Source organism: Poecilia formosa, unplaced genomic scaffold (genome assembly GCF_000485575.1).
Source record: "Poecilia formosa unplaced genomic scaffold, Poecilia_formosa-5.1.2 Scaffold303, whole genome shotgun sequence".
Classification (NCBI taxonomy): domain Eukaryota; kingdom Metazoa; phylum Chordata; class Actinopteri; order Cyprinodontiformes; family Poeciliidae; genus Poecilia; species Poecilia formosa.
The window spans coordinates 95,978-121,778 of record NW_006800242.1 but is presented as its reverse complement, the minus strand read 5'-3'; the positions used below and the strand labels follow the sequence as shown (position 1 = coordinate 121,778).

General features: G+C 39.6%; 1 protein-coding gene and 1 long non-coding RNA gene across 3 annotated transcripts in view; both read right to left on the bottom strand.

Moving 5' to 3' along the window:
* The window catches only part of fat4 (FAT atypical cadherin 4), a 126,596-nt gene extending 112,354 nt beyond the window's left edge, over window positions 1-14,242 (bottom strand). For both annotated transcript variants that reach the window (XM_007572539.2, XM_016660936.1), the window contains exon 1: window positions 8,726-14,242. In XM_007572539.2, coding sequence (XP_007572601.1) covers window positions 8,726-13,828 — 5,103 coding nt within the window. In that variant the 5' untranslated portion in view covers window positions 13,829-14,242. The remainder of the gene's footprint in view (window positions 1-8,725) is intronic.
* Window positions 14,243-20,916: 6,674 nt separating this feature from the next.
* LOC107832994 (uncharacterized) lies at window positions 20,917-21,433 on the bottom strand. The gene is made up of 2 exons (XR_001658702.1): window positions 21,399-21,433; window positions 20,917-21,173 (listed from the first exon to the last, which is right to left on the bottom strand). It is a non-coding gene; the product is annotated as an uncharacterized LOC107832994 (long non-coding RNA).
* Window positions 21,434-25,801: the final 4,368 nt, after the last annotated feature.

The following is a 25,801-nucleotide window of genomic DNA, read 5'->3' as shown; positions in this document are numbered from 1 at the left end:
GTGTATTTCTGCATGTGGATAAGTTGGAGTATTTGTTGATGCTAGGGAGCTCTGTGAGTCACGTGGAAGAATAAATCACCCCGTAGCTGGGATTCATTATTACTGCAGAGAACTCGTGCCAAAGTCAACCCAGTGCTCTGCTTCTTTCTCTCTAACTCCATTCGTTTTACAAGTGAAAGTAGTGGAACATTTTTTTTTTTTTTGGAGCTGGAGAGACTTGGGCATTTTTTATGGTCTCCTCACAGTCAGAGCAGAACAGAAAGAAGGGATGAAGACTTCTCTGAGATGGAGTCCTAACAGGGAAAGACTTATTTTCTCAGTGAAAATCTGCAGCTCAACTGCACTCAATCAAACTTACTTCGGTTCAGTTGATGTAAAGCTTGGAAACTTAACTTCACAGCTTTTGACGCACCTTTCTGATTGCACTTAACGAAATCCTAAATGACTCCCTTTTGATCACGCCTAATTTTGCAGACCAAAGCAGAAATGCTTGCCCCGCGGAGGTTCTGACTATTTTGGTCTCACATTTGGTTGGCGACTGTGCGCTTAAGACTAAGGAATGACCCCCACCCAAATGAGGCATGACAATCAAAGTGGCACTACAACAGAAATGTATCTCTGATGTGAAAATAAACCAGATGATGCAAAACTGTGAGCACCGAGCGCGTGCACAGCTCAGGCCACAGTCATTTATTATTGTAACTTGAAGTCCTGCGTCAACTTTGCATGAGGGAAGAGAGAAAAGCTGCGGACAGCCGACCACAGAGCAGACAGACCTTTTCTTTTAATACACATTCACGTTCCCTTCACCAGCATATTTTGTGTTTATAAATAGATGGTGTAAATAATGTGTGTTTTAACCTGTTTACAGAAGTGCAGGGCAGGGCTACCACACCGAGACAATTCAGTTTGCCACAGATGACAATTCAAGAAATGTCAAAAAGTTTAATTTCGAGCTCTGAAACCTCCATTGTAATGTTGTGTATTTGAATCTTACACTGAACATTTTTTATTCAACTGTAAATATGATCCCTCCTTTAAGTGTTGACTCTTTCATTGTCTCCTCACACGATAAATCTCACATCATAAAAGGGATTCAGGTTTAATGTAAGGCTGTTGGTTCTGCTCTACTCTACTCTTCCCTACTGCAAACATTCTCACAAACTCTGCCCTAAAATGGCCTCCCTTGGCAGCTCACAGACTGCAGGTAAACCCTACAGAACAACTCAGTTTTATGGACCAGAAGCAGCCTAAAATCCCCATTCTGAAAAAAATATTTGGATCATTATTCACCAATCAGGTACAGATGAAGGCTCAGAAATTATTTATCTCCTCTAATTGTTTTTTTGTTTTACAAAAACGTTAAGCTAAATTGTCAGTAACAGAACATGGATAAACGTCCTCACATCCTGATTGTCCAAATCTTTTTGGCTACAAACCCACAGAACCAACAAAGAGCTAAAACTGAGTCTACAGAAGAAACTACAGCAGTAGAAAAATCCATTTTCCTCATTGCAGATTTTTCCTGTTGCTTTTGTCACATTTAAGTGTAAACCTGAGTAAACAAAAAATGCAGCTTTAAAAAGATGATTTGATTTATTAAAGGAAAATAATGCATCTACACCAACCTGGCTCAATGTGAAAAAGTAATTTTTCCTGTAGCAACTCTTGTCAAATAGGTTTTATTCAGGAGATTTCTTGATTTTGCAGCTCATATGTTATTCAGGTCTGGGTCTGGCTGGTGAAATTAAACAAAGGAGGCCAAGCTGATTCTGATTCTGATTTTTTCCTTTAATAAATCAAATCATTGCTTTAAAACTTACCTTTATATTTATTCAAGTTGGATATTAAAATGTATTTGATTATATGAATGACAAAAAAGAAAAGACGGAAAAAATCTGTCAGGGTGAAAGTGCTTTTTCACCTAATGCTTTGAGCAGAATAACATTTTTCTGACCTTTTAAAATCATCTTGACAGACATGAGATGCTGCTGTCCAACCACAGTAACAGATCCAAAGACTTTAATGAGCTGAAGTCCCGATAAAGAACTGAAGAAATGTTAAAGTTCATCAGCGAGGATCAAACAAGGTGGAAAGCAGCCAAAGATATTCAACACTTCTGAATGGAGACACAAAACGAATGAAGCAAGACAAACCCAGGCAAACAAGAAAAGACTCGCAACAAATAAAGCTCTTTGATAGCCACACATTCGTAATAAACAACATAAAACAGACTTATTTTGCTTGCCACAACCATTCAAGTGTTTCTGCAGCTGATTGAGAGTTTGAACTTGTGGCCAGCGTGTCTGTGTGGCTCTATGTGTTCTTGGCAGCATCTGCCTGCACGCATCTATGCACGACTGAATGTTTATCCGACTTTTATTGTGATGGTGTCTCGTAAAAAACGTTGTGAGACAAGCCGGCCCTCCTCAGCACTGGCCGACCTGATGTCTTCTGGGACCACCTACGAGAAGAGCAGCAAGCAGATGCCTCACCTTGTCGATGACCATTTAAAAAGCGCTTGTCCGTCCAGATTATCCTGTGAATTACAACTTTGGTTATGGCCAGTGCATCACAGCCTCTGCTAAAATACATGCGGACCATTAGATACACAAAATAGTGCAATCAGACCGTGAATTACAATGCACAAGGATGTAGTTTGTTCTGCATCATTCCTCTTCCCTCCTCTGGGAACCCTGAAGTCTGCGTATTAAGTTCTGTTCATGAATCCCAGGTTTGGTTTGAGCCAAACAAAGAGGAGCAGAGCTCTGATGTGTAACAATGGCCGACCTTTCCCTAGAAACTGCTGTCATCAACACTTCAAAAAATATTAATACTCTCACGTAGAGACGGAAATACACAAAACCCAGCATCCGTATCGAATCATCCAGCTGTACATGACCTTCTTCTGCCGGCTCGCTGACCTGGCTGGCTGCGTCGGTTTTGTGTTTCACCGAGTCTCTTTTTCTGGCTTCTCTAAAACCTTAACACAGTCTCTGATGACTGAATTACTTTTTCACCAGTGTTCGTATTCAGGATAATTTAGTATCACAAGAATATCAAAGCAACACAAAAAATGGAATCAGAAATGGAATCAGAAAGATAATTTATCGATTTTTAGACCTTGATGCTAAACTGTCTACATTAAATGAATAAATGAATTGTGTAGGAATTTTTTTATCTCATAATATATTCAATATCAGATTAATAAAGTTATAGCACATTACCTGATAACTAATTTCCACCAGAAAACTCATTCCCAATTAAATCAGAAGGTATGAAACAGCATTTATGCTAAATAAATGTAATAATTATAAGTAAGAAGGACAAAAAAAGTAACATTTAATGTTTCTTCACATATTTTGTAGGATTGTCTGTCTCATTGAAACTGTAAATATTAACATTTTGGAAAATTGTATGTACATCATGTGTTATTCATCATCCATGATGAATAAGACATGGAAAGAAATGAAGACATAATTTTGTTTTTTTCCAGATGGAAATGAAGCGAAATGTGGATTACATAGGGCTTTAGTCAGGAAGAACAAATATTAACGCACACCACACTTTTCAGATTTTACATGTAAAAATGTGCAAAAACTGTTATATTTTCCTCATATTTCACAATTACATATTACTTTATGTCAGAGTGTCACACAAAATAAAATGCATTGAAGTTTTAAGTGGTAATGTAACATAAAGCATATTAAAGTGTCTAATTAATTTAAAGGGAATTTCAAGTTTAGAGTTAAATTCTTTGGACCTTTCCAGTGTCATCTCCAAAATTACCCAGTTCCTTCTGAAGACCCTGAATGGTTCCCTCCCTGCTTTCTTCCCATGATTCCTTGCTATAAGCACCCTTTAAGAAACCCTGTCACCATAACACTTCCGTCATTCCTACAACTCCTAGTCCCACCACTTGACATGTCCAGAAGAAACCTTGAACACACTCTTTTCTGAAATCCAAGTACAACTCTTACAGGTGATGAGAGGGGAGGAGAGCTAGCTGTCAGGAGAATCCATGCACACTCCTAAATCTGCCAGGGTGAGACGTTGGCACAGACAAAAGAATAATAAAAGTCCAGCAAAGTCCCTGACGGGGCAGTACAACACTTTATCTGAAAAGGCAGAACAAAGGAGGGCCTGTGAAACGCTTCCACTGTGTTTACTTTACAGGAGAACAATGCCTTTAAGAGGAGGGGGCAAGAAGTGATGTGGCACTTTGGGCCTCTGAGAGAATAACAGCACTTCAATTTGATTAGAAGGGAGTTCAGAAAGCTTTTGTTGCTTGCCAGTTTATGGCTACAGAAACGCTGGGATAAAACATAGATAATAAACAGAAACAGAGATCTGCATTATTCTGAGGAGGTTTTCTTTTGTTTCTGTCAGAAAATAAAGAAATGTCTGATGGAATACTAAACATGTAGCTTGATAAACAGGTATGGAGTTAAAAAGGTTTTTATAAGCACAGTGATGGAAAAAAAACTGAATACACCCTTCAATAGCTGTTCATAAAGAAGTGTGGTCACCTGTATAAAGCATGGGTGTTTGGTGGTTTGTTGATTTTGGTTTTTACATAATTTCATTCAACAAAGACATTTTTTCAGACAGTTAAGGCTGACATCTCTCAAAAGATTATAAAGAAATTCAGACGGAGCATTAATTTATAAAAAAAATTAGCTTTTCTTTACATTTTATTTTGAAAAATTACTTGTTTATAATCACAAAAATACTTTTCCAAAATCAATTTAAAATAATGTATCTTTCGCTCCCATCAGCCTAACCCCTATCTCTGATTTCAGACTGAAGTTGGGATTCTCCCTGGGCAACTCCAAAAAGTTAATCTTTCTTTCAGTCAGAAGAAACACCTACATGTGCACCAAAGTATGCATGATTTTGTCTTAGCTAAACAGGTATTGACCTTAAAGAAGGTAATCAAATTATCCAGTTGCACAGACTAAATTTTGAAATGGCCAAAAACAGAAGACGATTCTGCAGGCCTCAGTTAGGATGTAAAATGAACAGTCAGAAAATGACTGAACAAGCATGGCTCAGTTGGCATTTGAATGAACCAAAACACTTCTGGAACATTTACACAAAACCATTGAAAATATTTGGCCATGTTGCACAGCACCATGTTTGGACAAAACCAAACAATACAAACACTTCAAACCAACTTTCAAACACGTTGATGGAGGAGTCATAGTTTGGGCTTTCTTTTGCAGCACCAGGACTCTGGGACCTTGTGGTCACTGACACAAGCATAATCCAGTATTCTCAACTAAACTTGGTCATCAAGAGGACAATGATCCCAAACACAGCAGCTAATCTTTCACAAAAGGGCTGAACAAGAGAAGAAACAGGGTGTCGTAACCAGTTAGTTGAAGTAAATCCATCTGTCCATCCATTTATTATCTTCCGCTTAATTTGGAGCAGCTTATCTGCAATCAAGGGTGTTTTCTTTTATTTATCAATAATGAAGATATTGCTGGTGGAATAGTCATTTGTAGGATCCTTTCAAATATTTCAGAAAGTATCATGGCCCAAATGTTTATTTATTGGCTCCTTCTGAGAGATACAACAGCCAGAGTTTGGTCCAGCCAACCACATCCGTGTAAACAAACAAAACTTGTTAAAATAAGAACTGGGTGCAATAAAATAAATTGTACATTTTATTCAGAATTTCCAACATTTGGAGAGCAGGCCAGTCTCCTCTTTGATCAGCTTATCTAATTGACACCAGTCAAACCATTTCAATCAAATGCCAGTGGTTAAATAGCTCCTTTGTGAAAACTAATCACTTCTCCTGTCATTTGTTTGTAAATGTAACAAACTGAAGGCGATTCATATGAGGAAGGTGGCACACAAACCCCATTCCAGTGATCTGAGGCTGCTTAACGCCTGATGAGAAACACGTGCTGTGACACCAGTCGCGGCCCAGAGTGGAACGGAGAGCGCTGGATGGGATTCAGATGTGAGTGAATCCACTGGGAGTTCAGGGGGTGGCGGTTCTCCCCAGCTCCAAACAAGAACAATACAGGATGTGATGAGGCAAAACTTTTGAGCAAAATAAAAAACATCCTCCTTAACTCCACAAATTCCTCAACAACAATAGATAAAATGGTTGCCAAGATTTTCTTTTTTTCCTCATCGTATTTACCAAACGTTGCAAATAAATGAAAGATTTATGGGTAATGAGGTCATCCAAGAAGAAATTAAGTATTGCCACTTTGAAGCTACTAAATGGAAACATCCCATTATGGCTGTCTAACAGTGTGTACCACTGTTGGTCTACATGCAGACTGAAATGAGTTTTGCAGCCTATGACCCAAATGTGATCCAGAAGGAAGGAACAGTTCTGCAGAGGCTGATGCAAAGAACAAAAACTGACAAAGTTTTTGAGGTGTTTTAAGATGGCTGCTCCCGATAAAGCATCTCCAGACGAATTCCTTTTGTCCGAATTGTTTTTAAAACGTCACGCATGCCGCATAGCAGAGCGTGACATGCCAGCTTTCCCTCATGCATCCAATCAATGGGGGGAAAATGAGAAACTGAGAACGTGAAAGGGTCACAACCCCAGGGATGGAAATGATCCCCCAGTTGCTACTGGGTATCCTGTGTATAAACACAGCAGTGGAAAAACATTAGTCTAAGTCTGTAGGTTTATGCTGTAGTGCTATTAGGTCTCGCAGACAGAGAGGACACCAAACACTTTCAATATGACCTGCTCATTCATCCTGGATGTTGAGCTCACCGCAGTGCAAAACTAAACCATGTTCATATGAACTCCTCCCCATTTCATTACTCTTTAACAAACATCTAGCTTTATGCAATAAATCAAGAAAGTAATCCATAATTTGAAAGTAGGAGGACAATGACACATGGATTCTAAAATTTTCACAAATAACAATTTGAAAAGTGTGGGGTATATTTGTTTTCTAACACTTCTTACACTGATACCCCGAAATGAAAAAAAAAAAAAAACTGATGTAACCTAATAAGGAAATGGATTCCTCTCGAGTGCAAACTGATAGGCATGCAAAGAGAGCATTCATCATACAAGCAGCCAGCTCTGGTGGTGCTGCACATATGCACAGCTCAGGTGGAAAAATCTGTCGACAGAACAGCTATGAGTTGTGCAACTTAAATATTTGGCTTTTTTGATAGAGGGACAAGAGTTGTGGTCAGAGTTAATAGGAAGATAGATGAAGCTACCTAAAGGGAAAACTTGAAATAAAACTTCTTAGAGGCAGCATATGACTTACGATGAGAGAAGATAATGACCCTAAACATGCAGCAACAGTTACAAATTAGTTATTTACATCAAAGTAGATTTATATGCTACAAAGGCTCAGTCAAAGTCCAGACCTAAATCCAACAGAGGACTTGGTTTATGACTTAATAATGAATGTTCACAGATGCATTCCTAACCTGACTAAGCTTGACCTATGTCACAAACACACAAATGACTTCCAGGTGTCATTCATAGTATTACCTCTAAGGAAGCTAACTACAAATGCATGCCACACTTTTCAGATTTAATTTTTTTTAAATATTAAATATCCGCTTTACAGCTATGTTCCATGTTTTTGTTACATAGTATATCACATGAAATCCCAATAAAACACACTAAAGTTTGTTTGTATAATACTTTTTAGAGCACTAATAATACTTTCCAGCAAATGGATTGTTATAATGACACAATTCAAGCCTAGACTGAAACCAAACCAAAGTTTAAGATTTGAGGATGGAAAAGTGAAGCTCTTTATTTAACTCAGCAACCTTGTAAGCAGAGAAGCAGATTGCTATCTCAATTGGAAGCAAAATGAGAGAACATCTGATATTTCAATATGACCTTCACAAACTGTTACAGTTACATCTGCTAACATAATCTCACAGTTTGTCTCTGATATTTAAAACTAACACACACCCATCTCCAAGAAAAGAAGCAGCTTGGATCTTTTTGTTGTTTTTTAATTGAAGCTTGTTGTAGCAAGGTGTATGAGGTCTGGTTAATGGTTTATAAAGTAATAAAATGATATCAGATTTGGTTTTGAATTTACTGGCAGCTCGCCATCAGCCAACCAAATCAGGCCTAAAGTTCCCACATTACATGTCAAAACATAAAAAAAAACAAAAACGTATCACATCATTAAATTTCTCTTAGACCTCAACATCTCTTTATAAAGTCTGTAGAGGTCAGCCAATTTTAATGGTCACTTATTGCCAGTGGAGCAGTTCCTGGTGGAATAAAGGTGCCCCAAGACCACCCCAGTGCCAAAACACCCTCAGGCAGCTCAAACACAGAGAAATTCAGGCTCTGATATTGCATACCTGCACGGCAAGACCACATGAATGACACTTTTTCATTTCTACAACATATATTATATGAAAGCACATTATATAACCACTGATAAGAATATGTTGGTGACATAAAAGTAACAAAGGAGCTTGTAAAGCAAACTTGACTTGTAAAGCAAGACTGCCTTTTTATCAGGGGTATGATAGCAAAATAAAAGCCTGCTTCACTGATCTCCACTAAAATGGCAGTTTATTATACAAGTACTTTGGAATTTATTAATCATATTGCATTGATGTCAAATAACTGCCAGTAGTTGAGTTCATGTCCTTCTCCTGCCAAGCAGATCAAACAAGCCATCCTTTGCTAAATTTAAGCTCCCTGTTAGGTGCTTTCAAAGAGTAAAACAGTCAGCAATGTTCTTACCTCAGCACGCTGTGTTCTGGGCTGGCTGGCATCTGTCTCAATGGCGTACACATCCACCAGGTACAGGTCGGACCCTTGTTCCCTGTCCAGCTCCGCAGCAGTCTGTATCACTCCAGTGTGGCGTCCAATGGTGAAAAGGCGTCCAACGGCTTTTCCGCCACTCCGTACTGCCACAATGAAATACTCCACTTTTGATGAAGAGCCCCTTGGACTTGAGGCATCCAGGGAGATGACATTTGTTCCCGGTGGCTGACCTTCTTTAAGGATGGTTATGTATTTGGGCTGAGAGAAAACGGGTCCATCTAACCCTTGAAGGATGATTGTCAGCTCAGTTCTGGAGGTCTTACGGTCGGCGCCGTGGTCCGTTGCTGACACTGCCAGGGTGTACATTAGTTGGGATGGGACCAGCTGGGAAGCCAGGCGAATATCCCCGCTGTACCTGTCCATAATGAAGGTGTCTGCATCCCCTTCTAGAAGCTCATACTCCACCTCCCCGTTTTCCCCATCATCAGGGTCAAGAGCCATCACTGTTGTCAGGATGGAGCCAATAACAATGTTGGGCTCAGCCACGAGAGCATTCTGGGATACAAAAGTAGGAACATTGTCATTCAGGTCTGTGACCCATATTGTGACGTTTTTTAATGCGAATCGTCGGAATTCAGCTGGAACTGCCTGATCTGTGGCTTTGATGGTCAGCTCAAACAGGTTGGAAAACTCCCTGTCAATTTCCTTATTGGTGTAAATGAGCCCAGAGCTTGGGTCAATGTTGAAATGGTTCCCTCGAGGAATCTGCTGAACAATGGAGTACTGTAGCTGCCCGTTTATGTCTGCATCCGTGTCGTGAGCTATAATGGTCATAACTGAGGCTGAGAGAGGAAGATTTTCAGGGATAGATTTGAAAATGTCTCCAGGGGCAAATATAGGAGGATTGTCATTAAAATCCCGGACATGAATGACCACGGGTATAGATGAGGAGCGAGGAGGTCTACCGTTGTCCTTTGCAGTTATGTTGAGTTTGTAAAGTGATTGTGTTTCATAGTCCAACTTTTTAATTAGAAAGATGCTGCCGGTGTTGGGGCTAATACTGAAAGTGCCGTGGTTGTTTGTGGCTGTGATGCTGTATGTTATGTCTGCATTCTGACCCGAATCTGCGTCCGTGGCAGTCACAGACGCCACAAGCTCCCCTATCCTCATGTTCTCCAGCACATCCACAGACAGGGAGGATTTAGGGAAGGATGGGGAGTTATCATTTTCATCCAGAATCCTAATGCTCAGCAGACAAGAGGAAGATAGAGGCACAGTTCCAGCATCTGCAGCTATAATTTTAAGTGAGTAAGAAGAAGTGGTTTCATAGTCCAGCTTTCCAACTAAAGTGACCTGTCCAGAGCTGCCATCTATCATGAACTGACGTTCCTCATTGCCCTCAACAATGTGATAATGAACAAGTCCATTTTTGTTCTCATCCACATCTGAGGCAGAGACCCGCAGCAGCTGAGTCATGTTTTGAGCTGACTCAGAGATGGAGGCCTGATAAATGTCTTTGGTGAATTTTGGAGGGTTGTCATTGATGTCTTGAATGTAAACCTGCACCTTGGCCTGATCTCTGAGGGGTTTGGGGAGACCCTGATCTGATGAGATGACAATGAAGCTAAACACAGCAGCACCCCTTTGCCTCATCAGTGACTCACGGTCCAGCTGCAGCGTGCTGGTAAGCTCCCCAGTGATGGTGTTCAGCTCAAAGTTGGGCTGTGGGATTTCAAATGTGTATCTGACCTCACTGTTAGGGCCAAAGTCCTTATCCTCAGCAAAAACATACCCAACAACAGATCCTCTCGTCTGTTCCTCCTCAAAATGAAACACATAATTAGTACTATTAAAGAGAGGACGGTTATCGTTCACGTCATCCAGGATCACAGTGACGTTTACTGAGGCGCTCAGTGGTTCCACAGCCCTGTCTTTGGCTTCAAGCACCAAGTTATATCTGTCGTGAATCTCTCTGTCCAGCTCTGTTTTGATGTATAACTGTCCATCTGGAAAAATCCCAAACACATCACCCATGTTGCCACTGATGATGTCATACATAATCTCCCCGTTGAGACCAGAGTCTTTGTCAGTGGCCTGCACTTTAAAGAATCGGCTGTTGACGGGTTCAGACTCTAGAATGATGACTTCGTATGAGAGCTGATCAAACACAGGTGAGTTGTCGTTGACATCATAAACGCTGATGATCAGGATGAGGCTGGAGGTTAGCCGGGGAACCCCCATGTCTGCAGCCATGACTTCGATCTCGTAAGAGCTCGTTGTGACCTCCAGCGGGCCAGTCAGTGTGATCAGACCATGCCGCTCATGGATGTGAAACAGGCCTTTTGGGTTCTCTTTCAGGCTGTAGATCACCATGCCGTTGGGACCTTCGTCAGGATCTGATGCTTTTGCCTGGAATATTACATGTCCGGTACTCCAGTTTTCCACAGCGCTCACGTGCTCCATATTGTGAATGAAATGAGGAGCGTTATCATTTAAGTCCTTCACAGTTATGTTTACAAATGCCTCTCCTGTGATCTCGCCGGCTCTGGCTACAATTTTAAGCTGATAAAATGCCTGCTCCTCTCTGTCTATCTGACTGGATGCTGTGATCTGGCCGACATTGTTCACAGAAAAAAGCCCCCTCTGATCACCTGAGGTGATCAGATAGGAAATGTTTGTGTTTAGGTCCAGTGTGGTGGCCGACACGGTGCCTATGACTGTCCCAAGTGCTACATTTTCAAACATGACAAAGCTGTACACCCTCTGATTGAAGACAGGTGGATTATCCTGTGTGTCTATAACAGTTACAGTCACAATGGCCTGGGTGTGTGAGCGCACGCCTCCCCCATCTGCTGCTGTCACCTGCAGCTGGTAAGCAGTTTTCTCCTCTCTATCCAGGGGTACTAGTGTTGTGATTTTCCCTGTATTGCTGTTAATATGGAATTTGGAAGTGTCTCCTGCTGTAATTATGTATTTGACAGTTCCATTTCTTCCCAAATCACGGTCTGTGGCTGAAACAGTGGTCACATAAGAACCCGAGGGTTCATTTTCTTTCACATTGGCAAAATACTGAACAGGGTAGAACACTGGTCTGTTGTCATTGATATCCCAAATGGTGATGTTGACATTTCCTACAGAGTGCAGTGGGGGGCTGCCTCCGTCTGCTGCACGGATATGAAGCAAATATGAGGCCTGATGCTCCCTGTCCAGCTCCACGCCTGTGCTTAATCGGCCCGACACAGCATCCAGACGAAACAGCTCCTGAATGCTGGCAGGGGTCTCTGCATCAAATGAGAACCGGATAGTTCCATTGGCCCCGAGGTCGTCGTCTGAGGCAGACAGCAGCACCAGCTCAGTGCCAGCAGGAGCATGCTCCACCAGAGAAACGTGATATGTGCTCTGAGTAAATGTAGGCACTTGGTCATTCACATCCGTGATGTTAACTATCAGTTTAGTGTAGGAAATCTTGGGCTGCAGCCCCTGGTCTTTGGCACTAATGTTAAGCACAATTTCAGATGCGATTTCTCTATCCAGCAAAGTGGCACTGGTAACCAGGCCACTGTTTTCACTGATGGAGAACCAGCCCAAAGTGTTTCCAGACACCAGAGAGTATCTCAGGTTGGCGTTCTGCCCAGAATCACCATCTGTTGCAGAAACCCCTTTAATGTAGCTGCCTTTTGGAGTTCCTTCACTGATATCTACTCTGTACAGTGTTTCCTGAAATATTGGGGGGTGATCATTAATATCATTCACAAAAATAACCAGACTGGCAAAGGAGGACCTGGCCATAGGTTTGCCATTATCTGAAACAGAAACAGTCAGATTATATGAGGAAATCCTCTCTCTGTCTAACACACTCGCAACTTTAATCAAACTTAGATTGGGCACAGAAGATGTGTGCACTTCAAAGTGCCTCTGCTCGTTGCCTCCTAAGATTGAAACAGATATGTTGCCATTAGCTGTGGGTGAGTCTGAGTCTGAAACTGTGAGCAGAGCTACAACTGTGCCTATCTGTGCATTTTCATCAACAGAGGCAAATTTTGAAGTGGTGGGAAAATATCTGAACTTCACAACGGGGTCATTATCATTCACATCTAAAAGTTTTATTGTGGCTTCTGTTCGGCCTGACAGAGAGGGAACACCGTTGTCTACAGCATGAATGGTCAGTGAATACTCTTTCTTAATCTCATAGTCCAAACCCTCCTTTATAATAATAGTACCTAATTTAGGATCAATTTGAAAAGGCGTTCCCTCATCTAAAAAGTACCTAATTTCAGCATTGGCTCCCTCATCCTGATCTGATGCTGTGATCTGCAGGATGCTCGAACCTACAGCTGCATCCTCGAACACACTGGCTTGGTACTGATCTAGCTCAAAAACAGGGGGATTGTCATTTATATCCTGAATAGTGACGTTTACTTGCAGGTAGCCAAACTTTTTCGGCTCTCCTTTGTCCTCCACTTCGATCAGGAGCTGGTAGAAGGGGGTAACCTCTCTGTCCAGACCAGCGGTTAAAACGAGGTGCAGGAATGCCCCCTCCCCGCTGGGATTGACTGTGACATCCAGACTGAATCTCCTCTGCTCGTTCCCCTTCACTATCCTGTAAGTGGTGTGATCAACTCCGTTGCTTCCAATGTCAGAATCCGTGGCAGTGTCCAGGATCACTTGTCTCCCGCTGCTGGCGTCCTCCTTAAAGGACACCACTATGGACGCGTCTGGAAACACCGGAGAGTTGTCATTAATATCCAAAACCACGATCCGGACCTCCGTGGGGTAGGTCGGCTGGCTGGACAGCACCACTACGTTAATGACATCACTTTGCAGAACTTCTCTGTCAATCACCGATGATGTGGAAATGACCCCAGTGGTGCCGTTAATCGCGAAAAGTTTGTGGTTTTCGCTGAAACGATACGTGAAGCTGGGCTTGGTCTCTATCGTGCCCACATAGGTTCCGACAGGCTGCTCCTCCAGGACACGGAACTCTTGGCGGACTTGGCTGGACGCGCAGCTCCGCGGCAGAGTCCACAGCATCAGCAGAACAAAATGAAACCGGCCAAAGCCTCTAACTGTGAGCGCCATGGTCAGTCAACCTGTCCACCTTTCTCAGACAGAGTCCATGCCGATGATGCATCAACTTTACAGAAGTTAGAGCCTCCACAGCATTGTATTCCACAAAGTGTCTGCAGCCAAAATTCAATGAGAAAAGCAGCAGCAGCTCTTCCCCTCTATCCGCACTGAAGTGTCCCAGAAGTACTCCACAAGTGTTATTTCATCCAGCTGCAACAAAATCCTCTGGATGGAGGAAAATTATTCCTGCAGATCAGGAAAGTTTCATTTCAGCTTCTCTGATTGCCTTTTGTTTTTTGCGCTGCTAGAAAAAGCCAAAAAAAAGTTCCCAGATCCTTGGAGATGCGTAAAGAAGTTTATAAAAAGTTAGGGTACGCTGAGCATACGCGCACCGTCCCGGGGAATAACGGTGCTCCAGTCATATTGCGCTCAAGAGTCCCAGTAAGTTAGAACAAAGCTGGAGTGGAACAAACTCCCTCCCATCGCTGATCCCATTGGATGTCCTGTCTTCTGTCTGCCCGCCCTCTGCCGGCCCTCCTTATGGCAGCTCAGCTGGTGGCGAAGGTGTCAATCAAACATACAGGTAGCAATATCCCCCAGAGATCTTAATTATAAGCATTTACTTGTCTTAAAGCTGGATTCATTTCCAGAAGAAAGACAATATTTTATACACATTCAGATTTAAGAGGGGTCTTCAAAATGAAGATCTCTAAAAAAAGATACAAAAGTTATTCGGATACATTAAATGCCTTACATTATAAAAATTACAAGGTTAGTCTTACACTTTATGTTGTTTAGTTTCAATATTTAAAGTTTTATAATAAGTATCTAGAATGTTACTTAATTTTAAAGAAGTTAAATAAAAGGTAAAGAAAATAACCTGAAAGTGTCAAAAGTTGCAGCAGATTACAAATGCAAAAGTCAGGTTGTGGTCATTAATTTGCAGTCTACACATATTGACTGGTAAATAAATGTAGCATTTTAAATTGTCTACTCTAACATAAAAAACAGGAGTACAGTTTTATGTATTGGTAATCTGATATTTCTCTTATAGCTTTATGTCAAACTTTGTAATTAGTAGGCTTACAAATATGAGTATGCACCACCATCTAGTGGTCATACTGTGGTACTACCAAAACAAGGTAGATAGACGCTGATGCCGATTATTCGTTTTCAGCATCATAAAGTAAGGACCTGTATAATTTTAAAATATATAATACTACTTATTATTATTACTCATGTCTCTTCTATTACTAGCCTCATAATCAGTACAAGTCTTTAGAAGTACAGCAAAAAAAGAAAACTGAATAGAACTGTAGGTGAAAACTGTAGCATAAAAGCATGAACGAGAGAGGATGCATTATAGTTATGGTAAAAATGATAAATACATAGGTAATTTCAGAGGAAAAGAGCAGTTTTAATGTAGCTTCCTTCTTTATAACAGTTAATACTTTTTTGACTTTTTGACTGTTGAAATAAATTTCAAAATTCAAAATTATTTGTCATGTATTTGATTTCTTTTATGTAGATTTACAATTTCCTATGTTAAAGACAAAAACAACATTTAAATTATCCTATGCTTTTATACAATTATTACATTTAGGTTTGTGTGTTTCAGATGAAAAAAAAACTTGACAAAAAAGTGGTTCACATATTAGTCAAAGCATCTCTGGGATAATCCATGCAGCTCTTTTGAGATGGAAAAGCTTTACATGAAATGTTATTCATAAGGAGATGTTATCTCCTTATGAATAGACATAACATCCAACAGCGACTTTGTCAAAAACAGAACATAGTAGCAAAATAAGAACTGAATGTCACTGTAATATAAAATTTCCCATAAAGTAAAGCAGAAATCTAAATCCTACTAATTTGTGCTGAGACCATTCTTCTGGTCTTTGACCACTACTTTCTGTAAATATTCCAGAGGTCTGCAGACTGAGAAGGCAAAGGAAAGAGGCCTGGCAGTCAGAAATGTCAAGTTGAAAGAATTCTATGGCCAGACAATTTTTCTTGTTTTCTATTTTGTAAAATTGCAAGAACTACTATTCTTGCAAAAACTAAACACAAGGAAAGTATTCTGGTTTCTGTGGAAAATGGATCAGTAAATCATTGTAGATCCAAAACATAAACAGGGTCTTTAAGGTTTGGCTGGTGAAAAAATAAAATAAACACAGCTTATAATCTCTCTAACTTTTCAACTTGACTATCTTTGTCTAGGTTTGTTTAATGTGGGTAATTTCAGCAACAAGAACAAAATTTGGCTCACTCTTGCTTTATTTAGCCAAGTTTTATAAATAGGTGTGCCCACGCGCATAATACCCTGCATGTAAGACAAGGAGGTGGAGGGGGCACCAAAAAAGTCAGACTAAATCATGATAATTACTTGTAACAACAACATAGTTAAATAAAAATGTGTGAAGCATGTTAACAGGCATAAATAATACAAAAGTAACACATTTTTCCAGTCGTTTAATCTGTCCTACTTCAAAGATAATTTACTATGCACTGCAACGTTGCAGTATGTGAATACCAAATTAATTTAACTTTCCTTTATGAATTGAGACCATTTTGGTGTCTTTAGGTTTTACATCAAAACAGTACAGCATGAGAAGGTGTGGAGCACCACAAATCGTTTATGCATAGGGCACCTAAATAGTTAGCAGCGGCAATGAACCCCGTTTGTAATTCTACTTACTATCAATTTAAATTAAAAGCAAAAACATGGTTGGCAAAAGATGAAAATTTATCCATGTCTGGAATTTTCAATTTGTCTATTATATATATATACACACACACCTCCGCGGGTGGTCTCTTTCATCCTCTGAGCTCGGGTCCTCTACCAGAGGCCTGGGAGCTTGAGGGTTCTGCGCAGTATCTTGGCTGTGCCTAGAACTGCACATTTCTGGACTGAGATGTCTGATGTTGTTCCTGGGATCTGTTTGAGCCACTGCTCCAGTTTGGGGGTGACTGCCCCGAGGGCCCCGATGACCACAGGCACCACTGTGGTCATCGGGGTGCCTGTCAGGGTTGCCCTGCAATTATTTTGCAGGGCAACCCTGCAAAATAATTGTAATAAGACACCATTTTGTCATTTTTTGCTCTAGGTCATACAAAGAGAATCAAGGTAGCAGTATAATGTTAATGCAAGATGAGGATGTTCAAAGTTTTTTGCACATTGAACCAAATATCTTGATCATTTCTAGAAACGGCTACGTAATGTCCGTTTACACGTATGAGAGGTCGAGTTGAGGTCAGACAAGTTCAAGGAAAACTAACTGGAGAAGGAGGAAACTGTTTAAATTTCAATGAAATTACGCCTGCTGCTGAACTTCTGCACTCCTGTGAAATAACATCACAGAGGGATAATTACAACCCCTCCTGGCTTTGAGCGACATAAATGTTTATTCAGGTTTGTTATTTGACAATTTGTGGCTTCTGTAATCAGAGCACTTGTTGCCTAGATGTCAAGTAGGACATGAGTCAAGCAGTGCATGTGCGTTTATAGATTGGGCAGCACAGGCGCTGGCTGCTTTGACACAGATTCAGTGTTCTGGTCGCCGGCCGAGGATCAAAGTAGATTACCTCCGCACAGGAGATGCTGAGGTAACCGGATTACAAGAGAAGACCAGCGGCTCTCAGGAGGCTTTGGATGCAAACATCAACATGAAGTTATGTTTGAGTTAATTTACTTAGGATGAGACATGAGGAGAAGATGTGTTTAAATGCAGCAAGAGAAAGTTTGTAAAGCTTCCTGATGAATAATGCTTAACTGTTTCGACAAATATTCCTTAACATCCATTTGTTGTTTTGTGGTGCTGTTCCCAATTTTTTGGAATAATACATCTTAGCTCATTTCAAAATATTTCATTTATACAAAACAGGTTCTCAGACTTCATGTTTGACGGATCAAATTTGCTGTCCAGATGAGGACAATGGTCCAGAACCAATACTGATAAGCACATCATTTTTTATTACATTTTCATAAAATATTTTTGTGGCCCTCTTGCCTCAAGAAAGCCACATAAATAGAAATTCAATATAAAAGTTCTGTACTCAAATATTAAATGTTGTATAAATCAAATCAAAATCATTTTTATGTATTCTTCTACATTACATCAATGTGAAAGGATGTTTACCATTGTTTAATTTCAAGAAGTACTCATCAAATGCATACAGAATTATTTATTAATATTTTAATGGGCACTTTTGTAAACACATTCTGCCACAACCTTTGGAGGACATTTTTGATCTTGATAAATTCTCAGTTGTTTGTAGAGAACCGAAGCTGCTCTATTTTCTGACAGTAAAGCAAAGTCAATTCTTCATTAGTATATAAAAAAATCAATTTAAACAGTTTTCCACAAAAAAACAGCTCCACTGAAAGAGTCAAAAGTTCAACAACTTTCTTGTGATCAAAATAAGACAGGACTCACTGGAGTGAGTCTTTTTCTGCCCTTTCCAATGATTGCCAGTCATTTAACTTTATGATTAACTTTATGGTTTGTTTTATAAGAGTGACATTTTCCTAGAGTTCACCAAAGCAATGGAGTTCCTCACTTTTAACTCCAATACTAAACCAAAGGAAGCTCCTTTCAGCCAGTTAAGCTCCGGATTTTGTTTTGTTCCAGTTGTGTTATTTGGTACTCTTTGGTTCACTTTATAGTGTGTTATTTTGTGAACACTTGTTCCTTCCTGGTTCAAATTGGTAATCAACACACCTGCAAAGCAGCTAATCCTTTGCTCCTGATTTATATAAACTTTAACTATGTTCTGTTTCTCTCTGTCCACATGAAAAGTTTGGGTTCAATCACACGGAAAATGATAGCCTATGCAAATAAAAGTTGACAAGTTAAAAGTTTAAAGGAAGATAATATTTTTAATAACTAAAAAAACTTACAGTACAAACACAAGATTTAGTTACCTCCAATGCTGTAATGAAGTAATTATGTTTGGAGGGAATGGATGAAGGATATTTTTATACAGCGGACTGTTTCCAGGTTAAGTAGGTTTCCTCTTGATGCATGGAACACCATTTTCTCTCCAGTTTCACAGCATGGTGTTTTAATGAACCCACAGCTGAATTAAATCAGAGAGCTAGTCTCCTATAAATAATTACTTTCTTTTTTAGGGGAGTTACATCACCTAATGCAACATGCAATGAGAAAGTAATACTACGAACAAGAACATCAATTTGTGAAGGGCTAGCAATTAAACTGCGGCCCTCTGCAGTGTTTCTCTGAGACACTGAGGAAATTGAAAATGGGACAGATTCTTTAAAAGTTGTTACAGGATTTTCTGATAAAGATCTACCCTAATGAAATTTTCTCTGGGGTTTGGAGTACTCAGTTAAATTAAACGCAAAGGTCTTTTATTAAACTCTTATAAAGTTCCTACTTTGCTTAATGTCTATTTCCTACTTAAAGCAACGGTTCAATTCCAGTAGCATTCATTGAAATTACAATTTTAAAATACATTAAATCTTTAGGTGGAAAACATTTTTTATATTGCTACAAGTGAAGCATATGACCCAAATTATTTGGAAAGGGTAGATAAAAATATTGATTCCTTTTCTTAGGATTATTCTGTTGTGAAAGTTTATGCCCATTTTGCATTAGACAAGGAAGTTGCTAATGTTTAGCGAAAGGATCCTGGCTTAGAAAAAACTCGGATCTCAGACAATAAAAGAGTGACACTGTTCTGCTGAAGTTGAATGAACTAGCACTGACAGACTGAATCGTTTTGATGATAGATCAAAGAGAAATATGTCTTTGTAGATGTGTCAGAAAGAATCATAGAATAAAAGTCAAATGAAATAATCTTTAGTCTACAGAGTGGAACTTTAAGAGCAGGCAGATACATCAGGGAAGTAAACCATCCTCAATGAGATTACTTCAAACCATCAAAGGCTGTAGGAAATGTCTGTTGGTCGGAAAAAACCTGAGTGCAACTGAAGTGCCTATTCTCATTAAATCTATTGGAAAGTCATGGCTCAGTCATAAAGATCAAATGCAAACTTTGATGAGAAGATGAAGGGCTGCTGTAAGCCACTACAACCATTCCAGTTTCACTCTGGGTGAAGAAAAGAGTGAACCAATGGGCAAAATACAATAACATTAAAGTTGGGCATAATCTGAAAATAAGGACAGATGAGATTTCAATCTCATCTGCAGCTTTTTAATTCCTGAGAAGCTGCAGAGAATCCCTGTTGAAAAGAAGAGTAAATTCTGACTTCGTCATGGTTTTAGTCTCACGGAACCGAACCAGAACTCGACTCAAACAGGCTTTTAAAAACCAAGTCACAAAAAGGTTATTGTTCGCCTCTGGGAGGTGAGATCCAGCAGAACAACATTGCCCTCTTTTCTAATAACCAGTGTGTGAACAGCCAAACATTATTGCTGACAGTGAATCTATGGCATGTCTGTATTTATTTAACATGCTTATGAGTTTTAAATTGTCGGCCTGGTTTTTCCTGCTGCAGTGACCTGACATTTCTGAGTCTAATGTGAGGGCCTGCTGTTTCCTGGTGTGCATGCACGTTCGCTCTTTCCATCACCGTGGTCTGCTCTCACTGAGGAAATATCAGGGCAGGGAAATAAATATCAATCAGTGAAGCCTACTGTTCAGTATATTAAATGGGCGTTGTGCAAGATATCATTTCCACCAATATTTGCCCAACAAATGAAACAGTTATTCAGAACAGGGTGGAGGTTCATATAGTACAGGAATGTGACTTTTAGTTCACAAATCTTGTGATTAAAAGTGCAGAAAGGCATTAAATAAGTTCTCATTAAATGTGCCAGAAGAAAATAGGATAATTTTATTGAATTCTGGAGTTTCTGAATTATCATGATGCAGCAAGACGTTATATGTCTTTAAGTTAAAAATTCTGCAAATCCTATATATGTGTGTGTATATATGTGAATATTACCAAAGATTCAACATTTTGGACACCTATTATATTCCTGTGTCAGGTTTTAGATGCTGCAGACTTGGATTTAAAGACTTGAATAACGAAACTAATTGAATCAAATGTAACACTGAGGGTCAGAAGTGCCTGTGCAATGTGTTGCGTTGACATGCGGTGTGGCTGACTGACATTTGATGGCCACAAGTCCTTAAAACTAATACAGCAAACAGTTAAATGTTCTGTATGTCAAAGTGCAGTTGCAGTGCTACATCTGACTAAGACTTATTCCAGTGTTGTAGTTTCCAAATTGGCTAGCCAAAGCTCTCCTTTGGACATTTACGGAGTCCCCACAACACACATTAAGCAGTGTTACCAAGTGTGTTAGATGCTGGTACAAAGTTGATCCCCAGAAGGACTTGTAACTAACTGTGTGTTGGGTGCCCATAACTCGGTGTTTCTCAATTCTGGTCCTCACGCCTCCTAGTCCTGCATGGTTTAGGAGTTTCCCTCCTGCCACACACCTGGACTGTATCTGTGGATGACTAACAGGCTTTTGCAGTACTTAATGACCTGAGAAGAGTTCAAATAATCGGCTATTCTGATATAGAGGCACATCCAAAGCATGCAAAGGAAGGTGGCCTGAGGATTGGAATTGAGAAGCACTGCCATGACTCATATCCGAGGTGTTTGTAAAACAGTAAACTCAGTTACAAGGTTTTAAAATGTAGAAGATTTGAATTATTTCTTTAACACTGTGTCATATTTTAGGACATTAGTTCATTTATTTTCATGATTGTTTAATTTAATTTTAAAAAATTAACTGTATTTGTTCAAGAAATTAGTTTTTATAGAAACAGTTGGTTTTTCATGTTTCTATAATAACAAAGTTTTGTTAAATATTCCAGACAACGACCAGTGGAAGTGTGGAACTGAGAATGGATTCCAGTCTTCCGTCACGTCTTTCAGGCTCTCAGAGAAACATTGATGAGACCCTGAAGTAGATTGAGCTTGTAAATAGGTAGCTATCTTCAGATTTAGCTCCATACTTAACATTGTTTGGCTTATTATTCTGTTGAAATCATTATAATTTTGATTCTCAGTGGCAGCTTTGCTAGATTAGTGAATATTACCAAAGATTCAACATTTTAGACACCTATTATATTCCTGTCTCAGGTTTTAGATGCTGCAGACTTGGATTTAAAGACTTGAATANAGACAGGTTGATGACTGTACTTTTGAAATTGAGTCATTTCAAGGTGTGTTTAGGTTAATATAGGTATAAATAGTGTAAAATATTTTTTATGGATTTTTAGAACCACTAGAAAGTGTGGTCCCCACAAGTGATGATTAAATTAGAAGTCCCCACGAAACATGTAAACTAGTCTGTGTGGGTGTGTGTGTGTGTGTGTGTGTGTGTGTGTACATGGTTACTAACAGAAGAACCTGTGAGGCCCACAAACATTTTAACATGGACAATATTTTCAACAACTGCACCGCTGCACAAATAAAAAACTAAGAACTTTTTAACATAATATTCATTTAATGGTTCTGTTATTTAACTGTTCTGTCTTTTTCTAAGACTGAAACCAGTACATGTGACAAAATAAAGTCCAGTGTGCCAGGTGTGGGAGAAGTGATAGAGTGGGAAGTCCCTGATAATAAGACTTCTACCTCAGTTGGGTAAATTTTAAGGACGTCAGATAAGACCACCTTCTGAGGTACACACCCTGCTCAGGAAGCACTGTAAATGACGACCAACACAGACTTGATTGGAGGAACTTTGGAGGTCTTCCTGATTACTGAAATTGCCTTCCTGGAACAGCAATGCTGTGCTCTGCAAAGAATTATAGCTGCTAAGGGCTTTCTTACCTTGTTGAACTGAAAGTTTCAATAACACAAACTTGCTGTAGTTTGCAGCTTATACACTAGATGTCCCCAAATCTTGTAAAGCGCACACACAGCTGTCATAAAGTTATGCATAACAAATGCATGATCTCCGACTGATAAAGGCCTCACAGACCCTGAAAGGCAGCAAGTAAATGTTAAACTCACATTTTACTCAAGACAGAAGCTTCTATAGAAATAACTGATACTTTAGCTGCAAAACACGACAAACGGAACACCAAGAAATTTCATATGAATGCAGAAGTATTTGCACCAGAAAGTGAAATTCCTTTTCCAACAATATGCAGATGTTTCCCTCTGGTGGACTGTCTATTTATGAGTTATTAAATATCTTAATCTATGCATTTGTACAATTTGTAAATTACACAAAGTGGACTGTAGTTTCTGGTGGCTATATCTGACCAACAGAATTTTATTTGCATTCAACAGGACCTGTTTGACAATTTTAAATTTGTCTTTATAAAGAAGCAAACATTATTCAGTTCAGTTATTGATAAATTGATTCAATTTTGTTTTCTCTCAAAAGTGCTAACAATTAAATCAGAGGTTTTTCATGCTTCAGTCTACAGTAAACAGTAACAGGAGATCAGCAAAAGTCTGTGACAATGTCAATTTGGCTATTTGAGGGTTAAATATCATTATAAATACACCCAGATGTTGGTGAAGAGGTGGTAGAACTCTGAAAAATAGTTGTTTTACACTCTGACATAATTTACAGGACTGTACAGTAAAGTCACGAATTAATATGGCCATCAAAATCTGTGACCAGTGTGATCCTGGCTATTTGAGGGTTGAATATTGATAGAAGTGTGATATGACTGTAATGAAAAGGTGGTAGAAACATTAAAAATAATGTTAAAAACTACCAGAGCACTTACAATAATTTCTTAATAGTTTAACGATTTATTAAACGCCCACAGTTGGTTCACATATTTTAATGACAGCACATAGGCATTCAGTGCAATGGTCAAACAGTTTACAGAGTCAAATACGAATTAATACATTATATTTTCTCCGTCAGTGCGATGGTAATAAAGGAACCGTGAAGTTTACAATCCCAGCTGTTGCAGTATTTACGCAGTTTACGTAAATACTCTTCTTCTCGCTGGTCTTCAAGACGTATCTGCGCTCTATCGCCCTCTGCGGTCACAGAAAATGATGGGTCACAGATTTTGATGCAACACGTGTTTGACTGCAAGTTGGAGAATGAAAACCGATGACGAAAGGAACGAAGAGCCGGTTAGTCATTAAACATGTAATATTATAACTCACCTGCAGGTGTCACTGCTGCACCACTTAAAACCTTTTATCATCTCCGCCGTCACAAGACAAAATTAAATTTTTGAAATGCGTTCCCCCCGTCTTCCCCACACTGTTTATTCCTCAAGAGATGAGACTGTTTATAGCAGAGCTGTGCTGATAGAAATCTGGAAAAAAACAAAACGCCTGTTTTAAACTCCACTGGGAGTCGATGGTCAGTTCCCTGCCTGTTCATCTGATGATGTATCTTTGAAGTCACAAAGCTTCGATGCTGGCATAAACATAATCTTATCTTTTAAGAAATAAGTGAACAGTGAGCTACCAGCCAAGCTGTTAGACCGTCAGAATGAGCGAAGATGATAAAATATCAATTAAAACCACTTTTAAAGGAAAAACAGACAAGTAAAACTATCAGTTTTTGGTGCAATTTTAGATTTGATTGAAACCTCTATTGAAATTCGTCCTGGGAGACTTTTGTGTGAGTAAATAATTTGAACAACAGTTTCTTTGACAGATCCAGATGGAGATCAGACAGCAGAATAGCTTTTATTCTTGCTCTGCTAATTGCTTTGCTCACCTGTTTGCTGATCCTGAATAAAGATAAGAGAATAAAGACGCTCCTCTCTGTGATTCCTTTGAAACTGATATAAAACTGTTCACTAACGCAGCAAACAAGACAGAGACAAATCGAGGCAAGCTGAGTGTGGTACAATTCATTGGACCTGATATTCTTTGGATGCCCTTTCAAAGTCACAGTGCACAAGTCTAGACTCACACCAAACAGGCATTAAGTTTATAACCACCTGCCTAGGAATGTGATGGTTCCTGTTTTATTTCCAACCTGTCCCATCAATGAATGGATTCTTAACTAGATCTCTTAACTAGATCCCTTACCACCTACAGGTGGTATGGGATCTGTGATGTGGTAAATAATCATTTAAGTCTTAAAAGTTGCAAGGGGGCACCAATGATTGGACTTGGTTGTCCAGCACATCCCAGAGGATGGATTGGATTGAGATCAGTTTGCCTTTTGGCTCTTGTATTTGTTCACCAGGACAAAGAGCAGCACCTGCATTGCTGTAGACAAGACCACAATAGATGTATCCACCTCTGTTCCATCCTACTATCTAGTACAGGTCAGTCTTTCTTCTGAGACAGACTGATCTCTGAACTGAAATGAATATCCGCTTTTTCCCATGGCTTAAGACTCAAAGGAAATTACTCTCAACCAGGCTGCTTCTCTCTCGCTTCTGTCTTGACTATGTTCCACTTCAGTGCAGTCATGACCTGCACGTTGAAGGTCATGACTTGTAGATGCGAACAAATGCCAATACTTAGTATTTAAAAAATAAAGTTCAGGCTCAAAAGTTCTCAATCCAGAGACTCCCCTCTCCAACTTTGGGCCCTGAAGTCCTCAGTGACAATAGACAGCTCTGCTAGACTCCAACACACTAGGAAAAAATCAGACTTTGGGTTGAAAAAACAGACTTAAGTCTTGCTTTGGTTATACAAAGACCAGATACAGAGTTTAAGTCCATTACTGCCTCTGGAACATGGTTGCAAACCATCTCTGGAGCCACAAAACATATTGACCAGAAAACCAAACTTCTATGACCCAACAGTACTTAAGAAAGTCCGCTGGTTCAAGGCCAAAATGGAATCAAGTGGTATGTCAGTCTGCAGGTTTTCCTCCAACAGCAAATGTCAGCCATCACACCAAGTCTTTTTTTATTTTTATTTTAGTGGGCTTGAGAGTTGTATTTTTGTCCTGGGAACACTTTAAGATCATCTCTGGAGAATGTTCTGGGATTAGGCTTTTCTGGATTGGCTGCAATCTGAAAGAAAAAAAATAGAAATGTTTTCCACTTTGGATCTGCAGTGATTGCAGCTTATTGTATAAATGAGTATTA